At 39.2% G+C, this 27553-nt stretch overlaps 1 protein-coding gene across 5 annotated transcripts in view; it reads right to left on the minus strand.

Annotated features, from left to right (window-relative positions):
• LOC138064432 (microtubule-associated serine/threonine-protein kinase 4-like) overlaps window positions 1-27553 on the minus strand; it is a 300511-nt gene that overhangs the window by 135725 nt on the left and 137233 nt on the right. For all 5 annotated transcript variants that reach the window (XM_068926979.1, XM_068926978.1, XM_068926977.1 and 2 more), the window contains one exon: window positions 22443-22474. In XM_068926979.1, coding sequence (XP_068783080.1) covers window positions 22443-22474 — 32 coding nt within the window. The remainder of the gene's footprint in view (window positions 1-22442; window positions 22475-27553) is intronic.

Genomic DNA, 27553 nt, shown 5'->3' on the forward strand with positions numbered 1-27553 from the left:
AAAATCTTCTATACATTTTTGCCTTATTCAAGGAGAAGTTCAGAAAATTAAGATTTATTGGAAAACCATAAATGAATACATAGCAGGAGGTCAAATTCTGCCCAGAGTTACCTTCATGCAGCTTCTGCAGGAGGAAACGGGAACTGTTTACACATATCTGGGGGCAAAACTTAGCAGCAGTTACATGAAATCTAGCAACTGAAAGCTGACCTCAAAACAACTGTTTGCACTTAATTTCGGACTGCTTAGATGCAAGTCAGTCCCATCAATATATAGCTGAAGAAGCAAGTGAAAGTTTAAAAGGAGGCTCACTGTACCGCAAAAGAAGTCTCATTCACTCATTTGAAGTAACCATAGTTTTATTCCTAGGATAAATAACATGCATTATACTTGCAAGGACTAGAATAACGTCACTTTCTCAAAGGTAATGATTTAACTGATTTCTTGGACTTTGGTGTCATCCTTGAAATAGGTGTCATGAGCATTATTTTACTGATAAAACCAATCCTATTAGTTTAGCACTGTACAGAATTACTTGCTATAAAAGATTAGATTATCACAGATACTGCAATATTGTGTTAAAGAGTTTAATTTATCATTTATGAGATTTAAGTTGAAAACTGCAGCCACATGCTAAAATGCCTGGATGTTCTTCTTAGGGCTCTATTGTAACACGACTGGAAAGAAATTCCATTTTTTTTCCTGCCAAAAAGCAGCATTGTTTCGCAAAGAGGAGAGCTCTACTAGCAACTTGGTGAAGACCAGGAACATCCACTCTGGATACTAGATATAAAAGAAGTTTTGATATTTAAGAGTAACAAAATTAGCAGCTATTTCAGGTTTGTACATTATATTCTTCTAACCCTATGAGGTATAAAGGTACCACACAAAGCAAAGGATAAGTAAAACTTTACATAGCTCAGGAAGATGGGAAAATGAGGAAAATATTTTTCCATAAGACGAATTAGTTCAATTAAGCAGGAAGTTAATTTCCTGAAGAACCCCCTTAAGTTCTCACTGTTTTTTCCCCACCTTGGGGACACACTTATCTCCACAATGGTATAATCCATCCTCCTTTCTGGTTCATGTCTCTTCTTATTACACACCAATCTGCAATTAAAAATGTTCTTTTCATTTAGATTAACCTGAAAATATTGATAAATTTTGCCCACATTGACATAAGTTCTATTGAGAAGATTTCTCATACGGAAAGAGCAACCTCAAACAAAAGGTCAGGAAGAGGACTAAAGGAGCTTGTTTAAGAATTGCATCCCTTAAATGACGGTAGCACACAGTAATATCACTGACAGTGCAGGTGCCTCTGGCTTACTAAATGCTCAAGTGTAATGAAACAATTGTGCCAAGATACTTAGCAAGTGAGTGCACTCTTCAGCTCTGCATACACGCTTGGCTACTATTTTCCAAAAGGTACCCAAGAGTTAGTGAACAATTCACAACAGCCAATGGCAATGGATACCTCCCTTCTGTGACAATCCATAACCCAAATATCACTTACCCTCAATTTCTATTACCTAGTTTGCTTAGCATACCAGTTCAGCTATTCACTCATGTCTAGCAAACTCAGTCCGTTTAGCAATTCTTAATGTAGACATATAGAGCTCCTTTCTCCCCCTCAAACTAGAATTCTATTTTGAATTTATGATAACAATTATTTACTTTAAATACAGTCATAATCCAGTAACTACAGGACTAAAGAACACAAAAGCTGTGATACCGGTTTAAAGTGTGCTGGGATTCATCCCTGATTTTCCATCAGTCAGATTCTCAATCTGGAAGTAAAGGACAGCACATACTTATCTTATGGGGATGCTGTAACATTTAGCTACGTGCTATGCTTTGGAGACATAAAGCAGTGAAAAGGCCTGAATTTATTAATGCTTTTTAATAGATTTCAATTTTTGGCATGGATAAAACAACTTCAGAATGACTATTAAGTGTATTTTATTATTGACTTATTTTTGCAATGGTTACACTGAAAAATTGATAAAACATGGTTCTGAACAAGAAAATCGTGTTGCCATTGTCATTATCCTGCCATTCTTAATTACCTACTTGGCCTCTGGGCCTTTCTTCCTCTTCGGAAAAAAAAAAAAAGTATACCTTAAAGAGATGGAATTAATTCTTTGTTTACCACAACCTTCTCACTGCAATTACTGCATCCAGTAATTTCACAAGTGATTCAGTCAGGCAAACATATCACTGGCCCAAGAACTGCTTCAAAAAGTTACAGTGACAGAAACAAATGCTTTTGTCCACATTTTCTGTGCAAGTCAAGTTACTGTTTTCTTATACTTAAACAGTTGAAATTTTTATTTCCCAGTTTTCAAGAGTGCACTCAATTCCACCCCCTTGGTCATTTATTCAAGGCACTACCAGTACTACTGTGAATCTTTCTAGTGGGCTATCAGATGATAGCTTGTGATTTGCAGTTCTGAACTTGAATAGCACTCCCAATAAAACAATCTCTAAGTGAAACGCACCCATTTCAAATGACAACTATTAGCAATACTCATCTACAAAAATCAGCTGCATATGCTCAGAGAATGGGTATTCAGGTTGCTGCATGGCAGTGACACATTTGTAACTGAGAAGTGTTACTCAGGGACAATTTTTTCCTCAGTTTAGAGTCATACTGCACAACTTGCAAAGATGAAAAAGCATCTGGTATATTAACAATGCTTCCCCCCCCCCTTTTTTTTTTTTTAAAGCAGCACCGTCTCCCACATGTGATACTATATTCTGTCCTCTCACATCAATGGGAAAATCTAATATCTCAGGATATACCGTTAAATAAACGGTTCACCACAATGCCATGGCAGCGCTCTCAACGGATCAGCTTCTGGTACCCTTCCTTGTTCAAGTGCCTGCCTTCTTTCCCTTTCCCTAGCTTTGTGAAATTCTCTCAGATATGCAGGAAAAAAAGCAAGCGATTCTAACATCGAACTCAACATTCAAACCTGAGACACTGCAGAATTCTCTAAAAGGTGCAATGCAAAGTTACAACTCAAAGACATCCAGGATCTCAATAGCTGTTTCATTTGGTTTCAAAACACGTTTCAGCAGGAGTGACGTAGAAGCAATAGAGTACAATACTGTTTCTTGGTGTCGTAAGCAGCATGCAAAACATAGCACTGAAGAACTGGAAAGACCCAAGCCCAACCTATTTTTTGCATTCTTTCCAATACAGTGTGCACACAGTCAAAGAAGGATTTTGATATATGAATCTATCAGTTTGTCACCTCCCTCTGACTGAAGTCAACAGACTGACTTTACTTGCAGCTTTGTATCAACACAATGCCTATAAAGCAAATCTCATGCTTCAGCTAGCTGCCAGAAAGGGTCAAGAAATATTTTTCCTATTGATGTGTAACTGGTCAGGTTTACTCTTGCTTGTTTTGTCATTTGCCGCCTACTTTCTTCAGAAGCATTTGAGATTGGCCACAACTAAGGCAGCAATACCAGATGGTGTAACGAATCCTTGTTCTTAGATCCCTGTCTGGTATGTCTTGCTCATATGCTCAGGCTCAAAATAATTGCCCAATTTGCAATGGCAAGGAATTTTCCAACTTGGTCAGATTATATGAGGTATTGGCAGGGGGGTGGGGGGGCTGTCTTTTGTCTATTTAGGCCTCTGGGGAAGGGAGGGGAAGAGGGTGAGGATGATGGAAGAGGGTGTTCACAGCGCTCTGTACTCGGGACCTCAGTTTGCGCAACAGGCTCAGCCCAGCACGTCCAACTGAAGCCCCTGCCACTGCGCAGAACCTGGCCGTTCCTTGGGTCTCTGCCTGCAATATACAATAGCTTAGAGCAAGACTTCTCAACACTCAGAGCATTCAAACCTCGCAGGGCAGGGGAGCCTGCGTGGTAGCCCATGACATACAGAAAGCCAGAGTGCATGAGCCCTTCCAGCCTTAAACTCTTTGCAGAGTTTCAGCATCATGGATCTACTGAAATGTAGAGGGGCATGCCCATAAAAATCTGACACTGGTAAGCAATTTACAATAATGTATTTTATTAATGAGGCACTGGAGTACAACAAGGTAAATGCCCATGTGATCTTACTAAACATTTTGCCAGAGCCTACTTGTAGTTCGTACCTCTTACTATTCTGCGAGGGGTTTGTTTTTAAATTATAGCTTTTAAAAAGTCCTCTATTAAATTCAAATGTATTTTTAAAAACATTTATAAATGAGTTGCATGCTCTGCTGATAGAGCTATGGTATTATATGGTTCCCCATCAAAGGAATAGGTCAAAAGAACATGTCTATTAGCAATGTTAATTAACCACTAACATTAAAACCTGATATACAGACCTCTGGGAAGTTAAGCCAGCAACTGGTTGTCATATTGAACACCATACCTGAAAACACTGATGTTAAAACACTCCAAGGTTAAACCAAGCAGAGAAAAAGAATCAGTAACATGCAGCAGCCAAGATCTGGCAAAAATCTCCCTGCAATCTCACCCTCACCCACTCCTCTACAGTGAGTTTCAGCAGTTATTTCTTAAATTTTCCCTGCAGCCAGAACAGCCTCCTCATACAGAGGAGCAGATCACTGTAAATTGAAGTGAGGCTGATGCTGGGTGGTCCTGGAACATAAAGCACTCAGAAGGCAGTTAGGTGTATTTAAGGTGTCTGGTTGAAGAGTGAAAGACAGCAGCTCTCTCCTCTTTGTCCAAGTATCATTTGGATTTTTATTATTATTAAAGACAGCAAAAAAAAAAAAACAGCAAGAGGCACCATAAAGCGTAATACATGTATGTGGCCTTACTTACATTCCCACAAAAAGTCTCCTCATCTCCTTATATTAGACAGCACCATTTTGCACCTGCCTCTGAAAGCCCCAAAATAATATTCTATACAATATCAAAAGTTCAACCAATTCAACAGCACTCATTTTGTCAACATTTTTTCTTCTGAAAAATGCCGAGAGTAGTTACTTCAAATTTAGGCAACCTCCCACCACATTTCACATTTATTACTAGGAGAATAAAAAACAAAAATAAAAGAGAGATTTCTCCCAACCTGAATTTAGAAAGCAATAAAAATAGCTCTTGACTAAAGTCTCTTGTTAAGAGACATCAGGCTAATACTGAAATTGCAAAAAGTTTGAGAACTCAAGCTTTAATAATTATGGTCTCAATCTGCACCGCCTTTCAATACGAAAGAAATAGTGTTTAAAAAAGCTATAGGCAAAAATAGCTCTAATTCTTGAAGAGTTCTGCATCACGTAGGGCTAAATGGTTACTGTTGTTTAAATTCAAAGGCCTTTTTAACCCCGTGATAAGCTATGTCCAGGTTCCTAACGAGCATTTGTTTATCTGGTCTGTGTTTAAGCTATATTTCAGCGCTAACTGATGCCATTTAACTTTCCTGTATTTATTCTTTCATCAAAAAAAAAAAAAAAAAAAGATACACTGACAACATAAAACCTCTTCTGCTGAAGAGTTTTGTAAGACCACAAGGTATCTGAGTATCTTCTTTAAAAGTAAAAGTAACAATAAGGACAATTTAGAATTCCAGATTTCAGCACACAGCTCTTCTCCCAGCACCTTACACCTTTTCATTAACAACTGACATGCATCCAGAAGACTACTATACTCTGTTTTGGCTGGTTAATAGATACCTGATGCCTTATTAAGGCTCTGCTATGCATACAAATACATATAAGCCCACAGTTTTATAAACTTACCACGTGTATGCCTGCCAAATTTATAACACACACATCTTAGTTCTCTCTCAGTAGTCACTAGGCAAACAAGTAGGGATAGGCAAGAGCTCTGAACAGACAGCAGCAGTGGCATAAACACAGCATCAGTCTCTCACTAAAAGGATAGAAAAGTTTTTTGATTTTTTTTAAAGTCTGTCTTATGCTTACAAAAAAGCTCTCTATATATTTCCATAGGGAATTCTGTCATTAAAGAAAAACACAAATGAATAATATTGCCTGTTACAAGAGAACATATTCGCTCAGGAAAGTAGGCATATATATATATATATATATATATTTTATATATATATATATATATAAAAATCAATTTTCATCAAAAAGCTTAGACTCTTAACCCCATAAAGGTAAAGCACAAAATCATATAGCAGAGAGCTGGAAGTCAAGAGATCATGGCATGAATAGCACTCCTAGCAGAATTCAGAAGAGAAGTATCTGCAAAGCAGGCCAACAGTCTATAAAAACAATCTTGGGCAGGGTCTCAATGCTACTAAGACAGAATCTTTAATAGAGGGCAACCATAAGTGAATTTTGTGTTATAACAGAAGGCCTATTCAGTGACTCACAGAAAATGAATCCATCATCTACTGAACAAAATACTTATCTTTCCAAAACCATCACCATGTTCGGCATCTGTGATACCACATCAGAACAGACAGAAATCTACTTTCAAGTTAGGTTTTAAAATAGTTGAAGGATATTCAGGAATCCTGAATTTTGTAAATATTCACTGGAAGCAGGTCTGGGGAAAGGGTCATTGGAGGAGGGCGCTCAGCAGAATCTTCAAACAGAAGGTTGTCTCGCACAAGCATTTCAAAGTCTTCTGCATCAAACATTTATATATAATAAAAGAACAAAAAAGTGCAGTGCACATTTTTATGATCTGCTTTATTCATTCCAAATACACTTACAGGTCTAAGTCATTAAACAGATTTTAACAGCACTAACTTCAAATTACAACATACAGTATTTCCTGCTGTCATTGTTATGATTACAAATGTGTCTCATTTCTACGGGCATTTTGTTGACCTAAAGGCATATATATACTGTACCAAAGTCAGTCATAAAAAATGCCAAGAGCTATCTCTTTGAAAAGGTCAACATCCCACTGCACATTTAAGCAGCACCAGCTCATGTAGACAGATTTGAAGATTTCCTTGACACTCTTACACTGTTCAATAGATCTGACAAAAAGGTACCACGTTAACGCAAATTAGATTAGTTCGCTGCAGTTTAGCTCCAATGAGGAAATCCTGTTCTCATGGCTAGTATTTTCTTGTAAAAGGTACTTAACCTCACTAGAGCAAGTCAGCAGATTTAGCAACAGTTAAAAGCTCAAGTCTTACTAAGAGAGTGGGATGATCACAGAACACACACGCACAAAAATTAAGTTTGTTAGTATAATTAGTTCATTCCTATTTAGAAAAAAAATGCAATCACAAGAAAAAAAACTCACATCACAGTACTTTTTTTTTTTTTAAATACTTTTTTTTAAGAAAATACTTTTTTTTTTTTTTTTAAACTTTATCAGCTGGTCTAATGGTTCCCTTCATATCTCAAACTAAAATAGGAAGACGACTAAAAATTGTCATAGTTTCAGCATGGAGACAGCTACAGGACTGTCAGAGCCGTGCAACTACAGCTGAATTGAAGCTGCCATTTCACTCTCTTTTTTGGAGGAGGAGATGGCAGGGAGGAGAGTAAGCCTTCCTAGTGGTGAAGAGAAACCAAGACCCGCATTCAAGCTTAGACAACATGGTGTCGCCTTCCTCAGTCTGCAGTCAGCATAGACTAGCTCACAGAGGAGACCTGCTCTGCTGGTCTAGAGAAGCATCAGCACTACAAGCATTGCTGTGGAAGACAATGCAGTCAACCCCCCATCAGATAAACCAGAGGCAAAGCTGAGTCCCCAGCTCCCCACCACTTTACTACTACTGCAACTGAAAGAAAAGGCAGATGGCCCTGCAACAATTTCAGGTGTGAGATAGGTACATAATAGCACAGTATGACCGACAGGAGTGACCAAGGATAGATTTTTAGGGCTTGTGACTATCCTCACAGCCCTGAGCAGCTGCTTCCTAGCAGATGAATGCTCTGCTCATTTTACATTTCTTCAGCATTACATCAGCATAAATAAGCCAAACAACCCCTGAACATCATTCAAAACAAACAGCTGAGTAAAGTCTGTGACTGTATAGTTAGGTAGTGTTTTACCTTAGGCCTTCCCCTTGGATCCCAGTTCTCCACTCAGACCTTCCATTTTGAGTCATCTTACGAACCAAATCTAGCAGGCAAACTTTCACAGCTTTTGTTGGCTGGAACCTTCTCAGAGAGTTGCCTCCTTCACCAATGAGCTCCAGGTTCTTGTTGGCTGAACTTCCTTTGATCTTTGCTTTCAGACTACTGCCTACTTGCGAAAATAACATCTCAGCTATATAAAACTGGTCATTAGTTACAACTCCACTTTTAGGCTCATTCATGAGGTAAGGGCTGTAGAGTATGGGCCAGTTTGGAAACCAAACCAGTTAGATATGTTGCCTTGTCTCCACATAAGACTTGGCCATGACTTTGAGTAAGGGCTGTGGAGCCTCCTATTCCAGCAAAGTATAAAGCAAAGATGTAGGGAGAAAAAAAAATTAAGATTACATTCTCAAAACAACACAGAAGACCTAAGCAACCTCCTTCTGTCTAGCTCATCTTTGACTGGTTAATTGAACTATCTTTTTTCGAACTAGCTAGTTTTGCACTAGCTACAAATATACTTAACTAATAACTACTATAGTAAAAGCTACCACAAAACTCTGGCAAACCAAGCAGTATCAATTTTACTGACATCATTTTTGCTGTAGGTTCTCAGTACTCACCAGCCCCTAGGAAAATTCCACCTCCTGCAAGTGCAAGCAATCAGCTTTACTGTAGATTTCTATGATTTTTTTGTAGTTCTAAGTATATACCTACATTAGCAAACAGCACAGTGTAATAGGAGAGACTCAGCAGATCGAAGAATTTTTTTCTTGCTTAAACTATTTTGTCTTGGCTAATCAGAGGTACCATGCCTGGGATTCAAACTTGGACTGATGGGACTGCAGTCCTTGACGTGACCAGCACTGGGCAAAAAACTTCTAGATACAGAGGGTAATACTCAAAGCCCGCTGCCATAAGCTGGTGCCATGAATTCATCATCCGATGAGCTTTCAGGAGCCGACGTTTGCATCCCAGTGAGTGACTTCTACCCAGTAGAGATCCGTAACCCTCTCTTTCCTAACAGTGGCTTGAACAGCTTGGAATGGACAGGCAAACCATAGATCTTGAGGTCCTCAAAGCAATTCTCCACTCACTCTACCTCTGGATAGTTGTGGGAGACATCAACAATACGTCCAGGGCCTTTGGTCCCCATAGGTTTGGGAAACTGTGTGTGGGATCCTACGTTCCAACCCAGTGCCCATCCCAGAGTGGTTATAACTACATACACTGCAAAGAACTACCATTCGGATGGCTTAAAGGCTTTTCTGGATTACCAGAGCAGACTTAAAGTGCCTTGGGAAAGCTTCATAGGTCATTAACTCCAAATTCAGACTCAAAGGGGACACTGGCACCTTCTTTCCCATCAGAAGCAAGACAGTTCCCAGCATGTGCACCCCTGTGCTCCTGGGTCACAAGGCTGTATCCCATGCATGGATGAAGCACGTGCCTGGTTTAATCGCACCTACACTACATGCTGTGTTGAAGTGGAACGTGTGTCTGGTCAGCTGACTGCAAAATAGCATCACATAATAAAGGGAAAAAGCAGTCCCAATGCCTACACGCCCTGCACAACCTTTACAAAGGTACAGATGAGCTTTTCCATTCAGGCTACAATAGCAAGAACTAGTTTCTTTGGCAGTTGCATGTTCAGTCATCTGCACATGTCTGGGGCACCTGGGATAGCATATGTCTTGGATGCTATGTTTGCCTTCGTTGCCTAGGGGCATGCATTCATAAAGCGAACCAATCAGGACAGGAGAAAATGTGATTTTTCGCAATTACACTGCCTTTTGCACTGTGGCAACCAACACGCAATGAATACAAAGCAACTGACTCCCAAAACCTGTGTCAGCCTTTTAGCCCCTACACTTGCTCCCCCGTGGCATTTGATCTGCCATCCCTTTCAGGCAAGCATGGCTCTGTTACGTATTCACTTATTCCTAGCGTTCCTTTTGACCTTTTCACACTCCTGTGAGAACTGCCACAACAGACCTCAGTAAACCTCACAGGTCTAAGCTTGACTAACTTGCTAGGGAAAAACGTGACTGACAAGCAGAAGCACCACAGTATTTTGGAGAAAGGATGAAAGGACGCAAATGATCTGTTCACTCCCCGCTGTTAGGGGACAGCAGAGGAAGAGGGCACACAACAACAGGAAAGCATGCCAATGCCTGTGCTAGCTGCTGCCACAGCTCAGGGAACCAAGGCTTATTACAGATTGAGGAGGCAGAGTCAGCTGATTAGGCCCTGCCGAATAGAAAGGTATCCTTCTGCCAAAAAAACTTTGCTTTCTCCAACCCCGCAAGAGAAGAGCTCCATCCTGCCCCCTTTCCTTTTCAGCCCTACATAAAAATCATCCAACTGCCCAGGCTTTTGGCTGAAGCACCCTATTCAGAGTTTCTGTAACCTTCAACCTCATGAGCCATCGACTCCATTCAGAGACAGAGGTGGTGGCAGAGGCCAAAACAGCCATTGCCGCAAGCCTCATACAGTATGTCCACAAATGACTAATGAACAAGAAAGAGCCACTGTGACAGGAGAGGTCCTAGCAATCACCAGTTGCGCCTCCTGCTGCCACACCACATCCCAGCTGCTTTAGATCTTAAAAGTGTGTTTGTGCACCTCAGACATCTCTCTCCTCAAGATCAAACCATCCTCCTCCTCCTACACTTCTTCCTGCAGCTGGCTCACCTATTGCTGCCCAGGAATACAGGGTAGAGGCTTCAGAGGAAGATGTGCCAGGATTGGTAGCGTCTCCCACTCTGTTAAAAAGCTCTGCCAGGATGGACATGCCTGATTTGCTGCTCCTCCAAGATCTAGTTCCTGGACCTCCAGAAGGAAGCTTTCATCTTCTGAAATTTTATGTCATTGCCAGCCCTCTCATACCAGGCAGCATCCATCTGGGCCCCAGAAGGCACTATGCCGGCAGTTTTAGGAGGGTAAAGCGTTGCAGGAGAGTTATAAAAAGAAAAGGGGAAAGGGAGACTATCATGAAGAGGTAAAAGGTTCAGAAAGGGGCCCAACAAGCAGAGATGGCCATAGAATGCGAAACACTCCAAAACAAAAAAAAACAAAAACCAAAAAGACAGGAAGAGACAGACAGACTTGAGGATGCTGCATGAACTCAGTGGCTCAAGAGCATTCTCCTGGTACACATGCGCTCTGTATACACTCATTGTTTGGATCCTTCTTCCCCTTTTGGGATGGAGTACATCAGATTTACAGCCTAGAGAAGATCTTTCAGTTTGGCTTCATCCAAAATAAATCTCCAGTTTGAAGGTAACAGAACTGCTCTGCAAGCCAAATGTACAGTACAAGTGAATTCTCTTCAGAAGCACACTACTGCTCCAACCCAAAAGGCAAGTATTAGAAACCACATAGCAACTACTACTTCAGGTGCTCATTTCAGTACTTTGATCCCAAGCTGTACAGCAACTAGGATCCAGACCTTGACTTGGAGTTCTGTGGGAAGGCAGCAGGTTTGATATGATATGTTCCTCTGAAGAAACTGAAGCATTCTGCATTAACAGGAGTTTCCCAAATGATGTGATAGTCCAGCTGAATAACAAGAAGGTGCAGATAATAGATACAAATACATGAGCGCCCCTGACAATAAGCAACAGTACTGGTTTAGAATAGTGACAGTAATAAAAGTGTTCACATTTGCATTCCTAGAGAAGAAGAAAGGAAAAAATAATTCCCTTCTCCTATATGAGGAAACAGACGTGGCTCATCGGCATTTCATGATCCCAACATCTCTGGAAAGTCAATCTATACTTTATATAACGGAAGGGTAATAATACTGACAATTTCAAGGGGAAAAAAAAAAATCTGTAATGTGCCAAAAGATGGAATGCAGGTAGAGCCCTTGCTATTCAGAAATTGCATCGTCTACCTGAGAGCAATTATTTAGAAGGCAGGTGATTTTATCGCAACCAAATAAACAGATATATTGTGCAGAAACCTGAGTGCTGCTTTCCTAAAGACAAAACCAAGCATTTCTTCATAGGCTATACCTCCCCTTTAACCTCTACAAAAAACAGCAACAAAAAATGTATTATTATAATTCTTTAAGCAGAGCACAGATTCAATCATAAAATCTCTCCGGAAATCTACCATGACCCAAATCCTAGAGAGGCTAAATGTGTGCAAACCAGAAACAGCACAGCCTCAGAAAGTTCTCTCTATAGATTAAAAGATTATTCAAACCTTTGTGGGATCAGTGCCAAAAATAAATAAATATATCAATTAATCAATATAGCATAGGGTAGACTTGATCATGCAATTCAGAAGGGCAATGTAATCCTTTGTGACAAAATTTTCCTTAACTAAAGGAAACAGGACAGATCAAAATTAATGCCACTGGGAAAAAACAAACAGCGAACAATATACAGTTTCAGTATGTCAGATTTTCCTAAGATTTGCTATTTGAAATTCAAGCGGTACTGACTAGTGGTGATTACCCACATGCTGGTCTTCACCCAGTTTTCTCATTGGCGAGTATTTTCTCAGGCAGCAGAATGAAATAGGTGGTTATATGGTCATTTGCTCTTTTGGTGTATGCCATACAAGTTTAACATTACTAGAGCAAATGTTGAAGAGAAGTAAAATTTTGCTCACGCGCTCGCAAAGCAGCTTTTGTTCCCAGAGCAAACAAGAGGACAGCCAATGCTAATTTAAAAAATTTTAAAACGAGTATTTTTCTGAAATATTTTTATTGTATTCACCTGGGCCTATCATATTTGCCACAAAGTCAGAAACCAAGCAGTGTAATAATTAATGCATTCACAAACCAAGCCATCCCTAAACCCCAATCTGCTGCTCAGAGATTATTACTGACTTGCCTCAGCACTTACCTTTCCACCATGAAGTTTCCCTAACACCTTCCCTCTGCTCTTACATGTTTTATTGTTTCTATGCACACAGAAACACTGCAGACATGGCAAACTGCTGGTTCAATTGGTAATGCAGAGTACAAGAGCAGAATCAGAAGTAGAGCAGGCTAGGAAAAAAAGGCAGCAAAATGAAAAGGCTGCTCGGGGAGAGAACTGTCACATGGGAAGAGCAAGAATAGTATGTTGGCCAATTTGTCTGACTTCCGTTCAGTTGCTCTTTCCTGTCTGATTTTGTCAAGTTAACTTTTCAAGTTCTAGTAGTAAAGTGATGAGATCTTTTGTCCTGCAATTTATTTGTACAGATTCATTTATTTTATACCTCATCACCTGCTTTTAGATCACTAGCAATCGGTTAGCCATGAGATCTGGCCCTTCTTAATCTACATCAAATGTCTAGGTTGAACCTAATGCACTATGAAATAATTATATGCATGTATGCATGAATATTTGAAGTCCCATATAAAATATTTTAACTTAAAAAAATATTTTTGGATTTAGGCAAAGCAGAGAGGCATCTAGATTTAACTTTCTTTACTCCCTTCAAGAATTACGCGATTTCCCCACTCTGAAATTCCCGAGATGTTCCTTCAGGACCATGACCTGATCCCAGAGGCTGATTTTATTTTACTTTCCCCCTGTGGCTTAATCTGGTCACAAATCTGATAAAGAAACATTTAACATTATTTTTCATTCTTGATACTGTCCTGTACTTGCCTAAGCAGTTGAAAACAATTCTGATAGGGCACAGCGCACCCAGAGCTCTGTTGGGATGCAGTCAAGAATGGGCGTGATAAGCTACAATACTCAGAAAACACTACAGCACCCGCAGAACACTGGATAAATATCAAGTATTACACAGTTATGAAACTTCAAATGCTGAATGCTTCATTTTCTGGACATCAATCCCTCAGGTAACCATGAAATTATTGCAATAAATTTGGTGACGTCCTGGGCCTTTAATCATCTGTATGGGTAAAGAGTATGATGGACAATGCTGTATGAATAGGTGGCCTACTAATGCAACAAAGCATAGTTTTCAAATACCCAGTAATCACTACCTGGCTGTTGTTTAACGTACCAAGCAGCTTAGCCACTATGTATGAATTCTCTTCAGTAAATTCTTCAAAGGCATGTTTCTATTGCTACCTACTTGAAGAACTGATACCATTGACAGCCACTTAGGTAGAGCTATGAAAAAGTCATTTCATCAAATCACGTTGATAGCATGGAAACTGCAGAAAGTTTGCAGTGATCCTGCCAATAGGGGAATCATTCTATGGGTAGTAAATCTTTGCTCCCACTGCTGTCAACCTGGCAGCTTTCAACAGCACTAAACCCATTTCAAAATGGAAACAAAAGCAAACCGGATGAAGGCACTAGGGGGAAGAGAACACTTGTTGACAGGACTTCCATGGGGATAACTGTGATTAGTTGTTAGATAACCAAACCACACTTTCAGTTTGGTAGGTGCTGTTTGAAAGCTTAGCATGGTGATTACGCTACTCCCTGGGCAGCCTGATACAGTTGTTCAGTTTGCATGAAGTATAATTGAATACAAATCATTTTATTTCACTTCACTGCTGAACTTCTATAAATATAGAGATTCCCATTCAGAGTTTACTTAAATAAACGTATCACTGGCAACCAGTAGGCAAAAGAAAAAAGATGATTTTCTTGTCAACTCTATTGAAAGCTCTTCTTTCTGATTAAATGTAAGAATTTTCACAAACAGCTCCACTGTTGGAACCTAGGACAGACAGACCCATCTTTTTCTTAAAGGTTTCCCAGTCCAATTTGTCTGTCAGGTCATATAACCTATCGTAACAGCATTATTTGCATCATACTTCCTACATCTGCTCAGGGGACATGAAAACCTGCTCCCTTCACAAATTTGTGTAACTTAACTCTGGATCTTGGATTCTTGAACCTTTAACACACAAAACTGAAGAAAGTAACTTCTAAAAGAAATAGTTTTAGTTTAGGAAAGGTCATTAAAAGACTAGTATTATAGCTGATGCATATATAGCAGACACTTAATTCTAAAATTACTGAAGGTATTTCATCAGTTTTCTGTATGTATGTGTAAAGACTGTATGCGTGCGCACACACAGACAGGCGAGTGTGAATTTACCAGTAACTAGGTCTCACAAAACTTCAAAATACCCTGAAGTAGTGTATACACTTTTCATTGGAAGGGGCGTGATGAATCATACTAAAACAGATTATTCCCATCTCTAACACATGATGTGAGAAATGGTAAAGAAGGGACTTCACTGCGGAAAATTCATACTTTTAAGAGTAAAACATGAGTCAAAAGACAACACACAGATCTGTAACAATATTAAGATTAGCACGAATGAAGTATGGATAGGAACGCATGTGAAAGCGCCAAAGGAAACAGCTGAACAAGGGTTAACAGAATAGGCTACACTGATCACCAAGAACACAAGTGACAGCAGCACACCAGCAGGAAAGAGCCCGCCTGCTGTGCTCTCCACAACACAAAGGACTGGTCAGCAGAAGACAAGCCTACCCTGACAACAGGAAGCTGGCAACAAGGCTCCGGCACGCTGCACGTGCCATTCCTCTTCCTGCTAGCCCCACGCAGCCTAAACCGAGGAAACAGACAATGCGCAGCAGATCTGCCTAAAATTTATGGAGGCTGAAGTAAGCAAGATTCAGAGGAGAAAAGGATCATGCTGCAATAACTGTTGGTTCCTGAAGCACACAAAAAAACGCATCAAAAAAACCTGTTACTGTTATGCACTGTGAATTACAAGGAACCCAAGAGATATGATGAGGATTCAACAGCCAGTGACCCTTGTCCTCTGTGCTGCACGCCAGTGACCCTGGCCAGACACGTAGATATTGTGAAGTATTTGAATTAGTTGCTCAAATTTCATCAGAATCTCAATATGTCAGTAATAAAACATACATTAAGTGGACTGCAAGCTCATTAACAGAACTCAAAGACCAGCTGTCAGTGAAGGAAATTTCTTTGTACAAAGATGATTCTTCCAGGGGTTCTTAAAATTTTATAGTATGCCTGATGCTATGCGGCATTTTCATCAGTGATCTGGAAATTATATGAAAAAGTCACTGCTGAAAGCTCAAAGGTGAAACATCAGAAAAATGATAAACACTGAGGAGAACAAGGTTGCCACACACCAAACAATCCAGATCTCTTGGTAAGCTGTACTCATTCATATGAGATTCCATTTTAATGCCAAATGCAACATTAAGCATCTAGAGACCTAGAGTGGGCAACTGCACTTAGGAAGCTGCTGTTATGAAAAATAACTTAGAGATGCTTAAAAGACAAATCTCTCAATTTACTCCCAGTGTGTTGCTGTGACAAAAGACATTAATGGGAACAGTAATACAGAGCTATCTAAACAGTGCAGTAGAGTAGTAACAAGAGGGAGAGAGGATTTTTACCCTCTGCCCGTAGCATCACCAAAACATCAAAAAATTAGATTCTAGGGGAAAAAAAACCTCTTGAATTATGATAGCACTAGAAAAATCCTGCAAGTGAAGAACTTGAAACAATTTAGTTTGTCAGAAAGATGGAAAAGAAATGTGGTTACTGCATACTGTACAGTATCCTGAGTACAGTATACCACCGCCAGGGAGAAAAACAGGTAACTGAAAACTTTAACAGAGAAACGCATAGAGAAAGCGCTAATAACACTTAACTCTAAAGCATATACTTCTTAAGAATTACACGTGGGCTATGGAGAGCTGAAGATAAGTGCTCAACGGCTAGCTGGCTTTCATGAACAAGGAAATGGAGACATAACCACTCAATCTCTGGGGTGTGGAATACTATTTGTAGTCTGGTCAGCCTTCTTGAAGGATCCATTACAGTGGTTTTTGGTCTAAACAAAAAACTGAACAGCACTGTCAAGCATTCCAGAGCAATTTTTAAGGTTATATTGTGTCTTATAATAAGGAGCTTTGACAAGTCATGGGAAAGAACAGTCATTTCCCTGATTATTTACCATTGCTCTGGCTTTTTCACTCTAAAATGAACATACTCAATGGTATCCGGAAGGTACATCAAAAAAGGGAGGGCTTGGTGAGTTGCTTTTCATCTAGCTTAACGGACAATAAAGAAAGACAAAGTACATGCAGAGGGTTAAGTGACTGTAATAGTACACAAGCACTGTTGTGAGTATACACGCACGTTATACCTACACAGATCTTCTGAATTCTTATAACATAAATTGTACTTACAACAATCAAAGCATCTTGCACTTCTGCAATGGAAACTGAAGACTGTAACTTTATGAATACCTGCATTTACAGCCAAGCATAAGTTGCGCCCACTGTACAGACTGCACCACACAAGCTAACCGGTACCAGAGATAAAACAGGCTAGCTCCTGGCAGTCCTGGCTCACAAGCCTTCTTGCCTAACCCACTTCCTGCCAAAAAGCCAACACACTGGAGACAAGCAACAAGGATGTCCAGAGGGGTAGCCTTGCCCCACGTCCCTTGTTTAGGCACATCAAATTCCTTAAGTGCCCATCGGATGGAGTACTCTGTCAGCATACACTAATTTGCAGAAGCCATATCTGCTAACAGAAGATGCATAAGCCAACACTATATATGTTTACATATATATGGATATACACACACACGTCCCAAGTCATCCATAACTCAAAGGAAGTAGCTATCCTTCTTATATGTTTTGGGGTGCAGGGTGGGGGGAGTTGTGATATTACTCTTCAATTCTTCACAGTCTCCCAAATAATTGCTTTGATGGTCTTTGACAGTTCTGTCCCTCAAATCACAAAGAAACCAATGCAATCAGGGACAGAAAACTCAGAAGCAGCTGTTGAGAGAGAGCTAAGATTGTACCATCAATTTATTTCACTTTTGAGGGTTGCTTTGGCATCAAAATCTAAACACTTTTCCTTATTACAGGCCACCCATATACATAAACATATGCACAAACTCTTTCAATCAATCCCAGTTTTGTCCATGTGCGAGACACTGGCCTCAAAACACTGGTGTTCTCTTTTTTTTTTTTTTTTTGTAAGCATGGTTGGCTCGTTTTCATTCCATTCAGGTTCTCATTCCCACTTTTTTCCTGACATTAACTGAATTAACTGAGAGTTCATATTTGTCATTGATTAAAAACTTCATTTACAAAATATTTATTAATTTCTTTGAAACTTGTTATATTAAGCCCTTAAGCAAGTCATGGCTTTAGCTAGCATTTCTCTTGAATTCTTGGCTAGTCACACTCTTATTTTGCTGTTATCCAAGGATATCAGCTGCTTCACTGTAATGCATAAATGAGTTTTATGATCATTCTGTGACCAACTTTGACATTTCCACAGGTGCAAGTAGATTATATAATTGCTGCAAGTGAACAAGAGTTCACATTTCATAATTACTGAAATTAGTTTCAGAGCCTTCAGGAGAAGGACAGATGCAGCAAAAATAAATACACAAAAATTATCTAGCTCTGAAATAGACTGAAATCTCTCTGATAAACAAAAGAAAAAGGAAAAAACTGGTTTACTCTGGAAAAGTCTGGTATTCTACTTCTGTGGTAGGTGCTTTGACCACTGAAGCTCTAAAGAAAGGAGGAACCCCTTCTGCCTGCCCACTTACTTCTATTTAGTTAGAAATGTTTCTGAAGATTGCTGCCCACTTCGTGCAAGTCCACTGTTAATTCATTTTTAGAAGGATATTTTAAACCAGAATGCATTTAACTAAAACTGAGGGAAAGTAGCTTTTGTAACACAACCTGTGCGCTCATGCTATGTCTCTTTGTAGCTCTCATTCTGCTGTACTTCATGGGTGAGGAAAGGAAATGGAAGAGGACGCCTTAAATTCGTTGACGGAAACTCACTTGTTCAACATACATTATGAACAGAGATTTTCTCTAGCTACTCACTCTAGCTAGCTACACTCTGCATGTATAAAGGATGGGTGTTTTTTGCCTGGTTCATCAGAGTACTTGCATGCTTCATAAACAAATGGAAAACACGTTAGCAACACTTAACCGTTCCAAATGAAACCTTTATTTCTGGACCTGCCCTAATGTCAAGCCCACATCTAAATGCCTGCCTCAAATGTAGAAAGCGGTGGGAAAAAAAGAAAAAGAAAGTCATCACAGTAATACATAAATATGCCATCCCTGTAGTGGTAGTGTGTAGAAATACACATTTAAGTTTATATTGCAGTAGAGAACATGCATTTAACTTCCAGATTAGGAACTGCAGAATGGGATAACTGCAGCCACACAGGTTTACACTCCAGGTTAAGCTTGAATAAAGTTAGGTCTCCTGCTAAGGACAGCCCAAGAGCCAGTCCCCTGCCACGCATTCTGCCTCCACGCCACCATACCCAATTGCCTGCAAGGCGTTTGTGCAGCTGCACAGTCAAACACATTCAAGAACCCACCTGACGCTAGCTGTAACCTGGATCAATTGTGCCTGTGTCCACATAAGCACTGGTGCCATCACAACCAGGGAACACTGAGGACAAAAAAAGACTGTTTCTTTCTGAACTAGAACCACTGATTTCAGTTTATACCAGCTATGCTCAAGTTAGGTTTAACCTGTAAATGCATTTTTGTCTCCAATTCTTTCTTCGGGAGTTGCTATATAACAATTTGTAAAGTTTGAATTGGGTTTAATTGTACGATGCCCACAGAAAGGCGAACTTGTATCGCGAGATCCAAAATGAGGTCCCCACAACCATAAACTATAGCAAAATAACAAAAATAGCTTAACATCTCCACATCTCCCTCAAACACACTCACACTCTCTCTCTCTTCTTCACTTTCCTTTGTCCTCAATCTCCTCCAAAATTCACCTAAGACGTTATAGGCCCCACACCTCCTTCTCCAGCCTCTCTAGGTTCTTTCTTGACTTCTGGCACCACTATGCTCTTAATTTTCAGTCTTATTTCAAAACCAAGCAACAGAGTTTCGTACCGCCCGGTCCCTTACATAATCTGAATCTTGTGTGACAAATAGCAGGGAAGTGGCTGACTATCAGAGGAACCTCTATATCGGGCTGAGCAATGGTAACACAAATAGCTCAGTGAAAATACGGGGCATGTTTTTTAACTGAAGCCAACTGGGCTTGCAGATTGGCAGTCATACAGCTAGCTGAAAAGGTCAACTGCAAGGTGGAAGAACTCCACACATGGAAAGAACACACATTCTCAATCACACAATCAGGATACCCTGGCAGATGAGGTTCAACAAGTAAACAAGCACTGCCAACTGGCCAGCATGTCACACAACATGTTGGAACGAATACAGGATGCAATGGAGGCCGCTGCTAATGAACTCTGAATAATAGCTACCACATAGGCAGGCTCCACTGCTTAGCATTTAGCTAGCAATATGCCAGAATTACCCTCTTTCACTGCATATCTGATCAATTTAGTAAGGAAAACCCAAGTACCACTTTTGGCATCAGGCCAAGAACATGGCTAAAGAAGTCAAAGAGCTCTGGCTGGCCAGCTGAACAGGTAAGGAAAAGGTGACACTCCATATCAGTCAAATACCTTTCCTTGTCAACTGATCTGCTACTCACTATACTTTCTCCCCAACATCTTTCCTTCCATATTACCATGTTATACCAGAGCCCCAGCTAGAGCTGGAATCAGTAGACCCACCCACCCCACCCCCCCATAAAAAAAAAAAAAAAAAAAAAACCACAAACCACACAGTAACTCATCAACCCAAACTTAATTTTCCAAGTTTCTGTATTTGCTCACCCCTGAGCTGGCTCTCCTTCACTGTGCTGCTTAAAGCTGCACCCTCTGCAGGCCATGGGCTCTAAAGCCCCAGAGGGTAAAGTGATATGCTGGCAGCTACTCAGAATATCTAGACATTTAGGCCAATGAAAATCCTTAAGACCCTTCACACTTTGAAATTCAGTCTTCTTGTAAACATGCAAACAACATGAAAATGCAGCAGCCAACATGGCCCACACACAACCTGTGGTGCTACAGCCCTTGCTAACCTCGGCATTGTGAATCCTGTTGATTAAGATAGTAGTAATAAAGATAATTTTAAAATACCATCTGCAGAATCCTAACCACTTTAAAAGCGAGATACGATTATGCTGACAAGGGGTTATTTCTTTATTATACTTTACTAAAATCTCAGCAACATTACAGAATCTGCACTTACATCCCAGGCTATAAAAATACGTATAGGAATGGAACTGAGGCAATTACTTCACAGGTGTTTTCCAAAACTTTGAGAAAAATAGTTATCTAATAACATTCAACGTCAAACCACGTAACAAGAGTAAGCAAGGTCTTGTCTATAGATAAAAGGGCCTCTAGAGCCATTTTCTGCTATGGCTGAAACCATTAATTCAACAGAAGCGGGCTTTTGTCTGCACAACAGTTTTAGGTTGATACAAAGGCACTAAAAATCATTTTCTTTAACTGTTCTTCTCACAATATATCCTTGCAATATCAAATATTTGATAATTTACTGCCTTTTCATCACATAACATTACTGCTTGCTATTTAGTATATGATTTTTCCTCTGTCAGAACTTGAAACAATAAAGTCTTGGGCAATTCAGCACATGCCCTACAGGCTGCAGATTTCCCTTAAGTCATTTAAATCCATGAACAGAGCATTTAAAGTGGATGTACCACGCTTCTCTGCACCACCCCAGCAATTAGAGTTTGTTATTCTTATACCATCTTTACTATCACCACAAACTTTTCAGTTCAAGTTGAAAACAAATACATAAAACCAAATAGCTACTGGCCTTTGGTACAAGGGTTTGGGCTTTCCCCTCCCCCCACAACATGTTGTTAATATAAGTTTATTTAAAAACAGTGATAACAGTATAGTCACAACATATTTTTGTAAAGAAGCAAACAGAGCTTACTTCTTAGACATTTTGCTAAATTCATATCCTAATACCTTCTCAATAAATTACTAACACAGAAGAAGAAATAAAACCGACAAACACATAAGCTCTAAAAACCAAACAGCTCAAAAGTGCTAGAGAAATAAAGCCAACGTACAGAAATCGATACAAAGCACAACTAATCATGGTATCTTGAATTTGTATTACTCAAACTAAAGAACAATGCAGGCAACAATACACATACAACCTTTACTAATACACATACAACTCTTATTTCCACTAATCAAAATACTAACTATAAAACTTTACACATTTAACAAAATTCATCTTTTTTGTTATTGCTGTTTCATCCACAGATCTGACCACAGATTTTTATGAGCAAAAATTTTTACTTACATTTCAAGTTTCATTTGTATCAGTAATGAGAAAACAAAATTTCTTCCTTGATCATAACATTAAAAATCTTCAATACAAAATAAAAGCTTCAGCATGAAAAATATTTTTTGTCATTAAATCTTGGAAATGCATTAAAAAACAATTTTAACTTTTGTATGCATCTTAAGGCAAATCAACTGCTACATTAATCTTTTTTCTAACGCTCCTGTAAAGAAGAGGAGCCTACTCATAAGGTGTCAGAACCACACAATGTATTGTGAACACAACAGAAGAAACTTAAGATACTTACAAACTTCCTCTTCTTGGAAGGCTCAACTCCTTCTGCAAAAGAAAAAGAGTAAGTTACATTACATTAGGAATAAAACTTACTTTACTTGGAAGTAACCTTTTTTAAACAAGTACTGTAATCCTCCAGTCCCAGCAGTAGCAGACAGACAGAAGTAGGTATATTTAGAATGTAATAAAAGATCATACAGATTTTATATACAGTCTTTCACACGTTCTCTTCTATTCTAAATTGAAATACTAATGTTAGCAGTATTTCAAGCTATAGAAGGATATTACAGTATATTACAGTATATTTACCTTTCTCAGAACCACGATGCACTGGGAGAAGTAGTAAAATTAGCAAGAGTTAGCGATAAATAAACGCCAAGTTCTTTCCAGTACCCGTTGTTTGCAAAAGATGCTAACAAGAGGATCAAGCCCTAAACAGGTCACCATCATCACCAAGGATTCTTCACTACTAAATGGACTTCATCTTTTTTGGATAAAAGAACAACAGTGTCATCAACTGTAATGCATTATAATAATTCATTACAATCTTCTGCAGAGTACCAGTGTAACAATAGAACTGCCTTACACAAACATTTCCAACATTTTGCTGAGGAGAAGAGTTAAACTACTGTTTAAGGGAATGTCAGATAACCCGTTAGCTAAATGAGAACTGGGGATAAAACCACAAGATTCATGAAGGTCTGCTCATCAAAAATAAGCATGATATATACACCTGTAAGTGGATTCATCTGGTATAGAATAAATTACAGAATCATAAAATGGTTGAGGTTGTAAGGGACCTCTGGAGATCATCTAGTCCAACGCCCCTGCTCAAGCAGGGTCAATTAGAGCAGGTTGCTCAGGACCACATTCAGTCAGGTTTTGAATATTTGCAAGGATGGAGACTCCACAGCCTCTCTGGACAACCTTATCCAGTGCTCAATCACTCTCTTATATTTCAGTGCAATTTCTTGTATTTCAACTTGTGCTTACTGCCATCATTTCCTTCCCCCCCACACACATTTCTCATGTCTGTCCTCTTATGTTTTTAGTTCCCTTCCTTCGCCTCTTTCCATTTCTCATATAAACTTCTTTTCTAAATGCTACATTTGTCAAGCCTTTTTCTTAATTGCACTCAGCATGAAGTACAGCAGGCCTTTAAACAAAGGGACAACTTGTCTGACCAACAAAGGCAGATATTTTTAAGCGAATGGTTCAAGTTGGTGGATGAATGTCTTTAGTCTCTCATTTGCATTATTTTATGTTTACCTTCAATATTCCTATGAAAGATTGTTTTAAAGCATGTAAAAGATAACCCGCTTCCATTCTAAAACCTATCAAAGGGAATGATGCCAAAATTCTCTTTAAAAAGTAAATACATGCATGTAAGCATATCTGTTCATGCGTGTTAATTTCACATAGCACACAAAATTAATTTATAGCCATTGACCAGACAATGCACGAGAAAATACAATTGAATAGATTAAAAATAGTTCAGTCAGTCACTTTAGAAAAGACCGTAAGGGAATGAATAATTATATATTCTTTGGAAACTTTTAAATGGTGTGCAGTAAATAAGGCAGGGGCTGCTCACTGAATGATAAGGATTAAAATATCAAGTAGCTACTCAATTCCTGAGCACCACCCATCCTGTTCACTGAATAAGGCAGGAAAAAATAGTGTGAAACAATGTAATTAGAGATCATAAGGCACAGGCACAAGAGAGCAGAATTAGAGGCCTCAGTAACAAATTCTGGCACTTCCTACAAAGTTCCAGCAACTGTTCGGAATTTGCAATTTAAAACAACATCTTTTAGCATAACATGTGCTTACATACAAAGGAACTGTTACACCTGCATACAATATTGCATTATGAAGCTGCGCAACTCTACTAAGCTGAAAATGTCACATGCATTAAGAACAAAACATAACTGCAATTTAGAACCCATGTACTTCCCTTTGTATGATTTTTCTTTAAGTATTTATAATGCCATTGTGTTCCATTTCTAGCATAAAACTTTACTTGTAATTCTAGGCACAGTCACACTGTAATGGACAATAATCATGGGAAAACTGCCAAAATGTATGAGCAAGAATCATACTTGGTTTTGCATCTAATTTAACAAGACTCTAAATTAACATGTACTCTACATGTTTCTTATGGTTTAGGTGTTCTTTAGCAAAATCAGAGGGCTTGATGACTTAGTTTATCACTAAAACAGCATAGCGGATGACAGACACTGCCTTTTGTAGACTCTTAGTCACATTAATCTCTTGGCCCATTCTCACCAGCGTCATCCCTGAAGCACTACTTTCAATTATTGCTAAGTTTCCTTAAAAAAGGATTCACTGTGACTACTCGCAAGTAAAGATGTAAAAAAGAAAACCTTCAGTGTGCAATTTACACAGGCAAATAACATTTTTATGAACCTGGATTTTAAAACACCATGACAGCACATATTTAAACAGAGGAATGAAACACACATCCTTTCCGGACAATAGCTATCTCCTCATTTTTCCAATATTCCACAGGATTGTTGTTAACAGGCCAGGTCCCTTCTCCCATGCTTCTCCAGCTTAAGCCTCGCCAGCACAAAATAATTCCTGGTAAACTGAAGTTTTCTTTTCTGTCTCACATCAGGCTTAATTTTCACAGCTCTTAAGTGATTTTTCATGTCACTTAGGCCTCATCTGCCCCAGAGATTTTTGTGCAGCCTAAACAAATTTATCAGATTATCAGCTGTGTCAGTGAAAGCTTTTTTACTCCAGGCAAGACTCACCAGTACTACACTCACTTTACAATAGTACAGCAGAGCTCCATAGCAGGGTCTATACAGAGTAGGTGGAAGCAGCAGAAACACTCTACAGGAGGCTAGGTTAAAGCTTAGGTGGGAAAAATCATTTATTTACTAGGTGCATAAAAACATCCATATCATTCACAAGTTAGAGGCCCAATTTGTACTCAATTGCTCTCAGCTGTTCTACTCACAGCTGCAGAAAAAAGAGCAGCTCTGCACAATACCATACCACAAATCACTCCGCTCCTCAGGCTTGGAACTCTTAGGGCTCAGCTACCTTGCAAGTGACCTATAATTACCTTGCCGTTCTTGTGCAGCACAGTTTCTTTTCAGAAAGGCTCAATAAGCCAGACCTCAAAATGCCAGGTGCCCTAGTTCTGCTGTACAGCATCCACACAAGCCTGTGGACAGCTGACGGTAGAATTTGGCAGTTTCAAGATCTTCAAGTCAGGTACCTATCAGATAAGACCCTAAAAAAATAAAACCCAAAAATTTTAAAAATAAAAACCAAAAATTTTAAAAATAAAAAAAATAAAATAAAATAAATCCCTCACCACCACTCTGTATGGTTCTCAGGGAGCAGCTCTGCACCAGAGGATGACATTATGCCCTTTTGCTCTTGCCCTATGTGGAATCCTCTGGCCAGTTCAGTCGGTTTTAGGTTCGGCTGTTTGATTCCACAGCAATCACACAAAGCAGACTTAAGGACCAGACTCTTGCCCTTGAGGCCATTTGTGTCTCAAAACTGTGGTCTGAAAACAAAATAAGCCTCATCTTGGGTTTAAGAGATCTGTGCAAGCCTGTGCCAGATTGCTATGATGATGCAGTAAGATCTATATACACCTGATTTAATAACAGCAATCATAAATCAGTTCACATGTCAAGCTCTGTGCATTTTACTATCAATAATATGGTTTTACAAGAAAAGGTGCTCTTTTATTATTTCAGCTGTTATTACTACTACAAATCCAGAGTTTGATTCTCTCTCTGGTCCTACACATCTGTAGGACATTTCAATCTGGACAAGTTTAATAAACATGGCAAGCCGTAAATACCCAGTAAAAACTGCTGACTGAATAGAACATATTAATTCTGTTATTTAAACTATGTTTCCAGTTAGTGAGGTAAAGACTGTCGCCTACAACAAAGTTTAAATAAAAAGGTTTACATAACTGTGGTGACTTATAAAACACCAACTTCATCTAGTTTCTTCTATGTATTACCAGTAAATTACAGAAAACTCAAAATATTAAATTTCCTCCCCTATAATAGGGAGAAGAAAAGATGCAGTTAACTTATGTCTTGTTGCTGGGTTCAATTTTCAAGAACCAATAAAAAGCTGGCACATTCATAAGTTGCTAGGGATGTAGCTAACGTTGCCGATTCAGGTAGATCTCGGAACCATAGCAGAAGTTTGCTCCATTTTCCAGCAACAGCTGCAAGATTCTCAAATATTTGGATGTCTTGTCCTAGACAGTTTTCAGCTGTCAACAACATACTCTGAAAAACAAACTTATTAAGAAAAATTTCAGTAGTGCACTCTTCAGCAGGGGACAGCTTAAATGTAGTAAGATTAATACTCTTTTTTCCTCACTGTTGCTCTACCCATCCTTCATAGGCCGTGAGCATTTGAAGGCTTTCTGATAACGTGTGCTAGGTCTTAATACACTGCAGTAATAACAGGACGGCAGCAGGAGGAAATCGGCCATGGCACACAATTTGCCTTCTTATCATAACCACTGACAGCAGTAGTACTTTGAGGGATGAATATAGAGGCTTCTCTTCTTAAGTGTTACTATATTTTTGCAGAAACAAAGTTAGGAGACAACAGCAGATCTTGCATTCCAATCTGGGAATACGGCGAAGAGGAAAAAATAAATAAATAAATAGTCAGGGGGAGTAGTATAATACAGGATTGCTTTGATCTATCTGCGAAAAGGGTGCAAGAGCTTTTGATGAGCTAATCCTGACCTCGTTGTAAGATTAATATATCAAGCCATTACATTAATCCATTCAAAATATTTTGTAAGTGAGGCAAAGGGAGGTTATGCTTTTTATTTGACTACTTCCAAGTTCACCACCCTTGTTTTCTTCAAACTCACAGAAGACATTATCAAGGGGTTCAGTATGGAAATAACTCAGTTACATCAGCTGCCCAGAGTGTTAGTGTCCCACATGACCATTAAAAGTCTCCCCCCACTGTAATTTTGTCTCTGTCAAAGCTGTCCTTTGTTCTTAACAGTAATTTATAATGTTTCTTGGTTCCAAGAATAGTAAATTTTTGTCTCAGAAACAGTTTTCCATTAACACTAGTTGAATTTTAAGC

The sequence above is a fragment of the Struthio camelus genome, chromosome Z, assembly GCF_040807025.1.
Source record: "Struthio camelus isolate bStrCam1 chromosome Z, bStrCam1.hap1, whole genome shotgun sequence".
NCBI classification, from domain to species: Eukaryota; Metazoa; Chordata; class Aves; order Struthioniformes; family Struthionidae; genus Struthio; species Struthio camelus.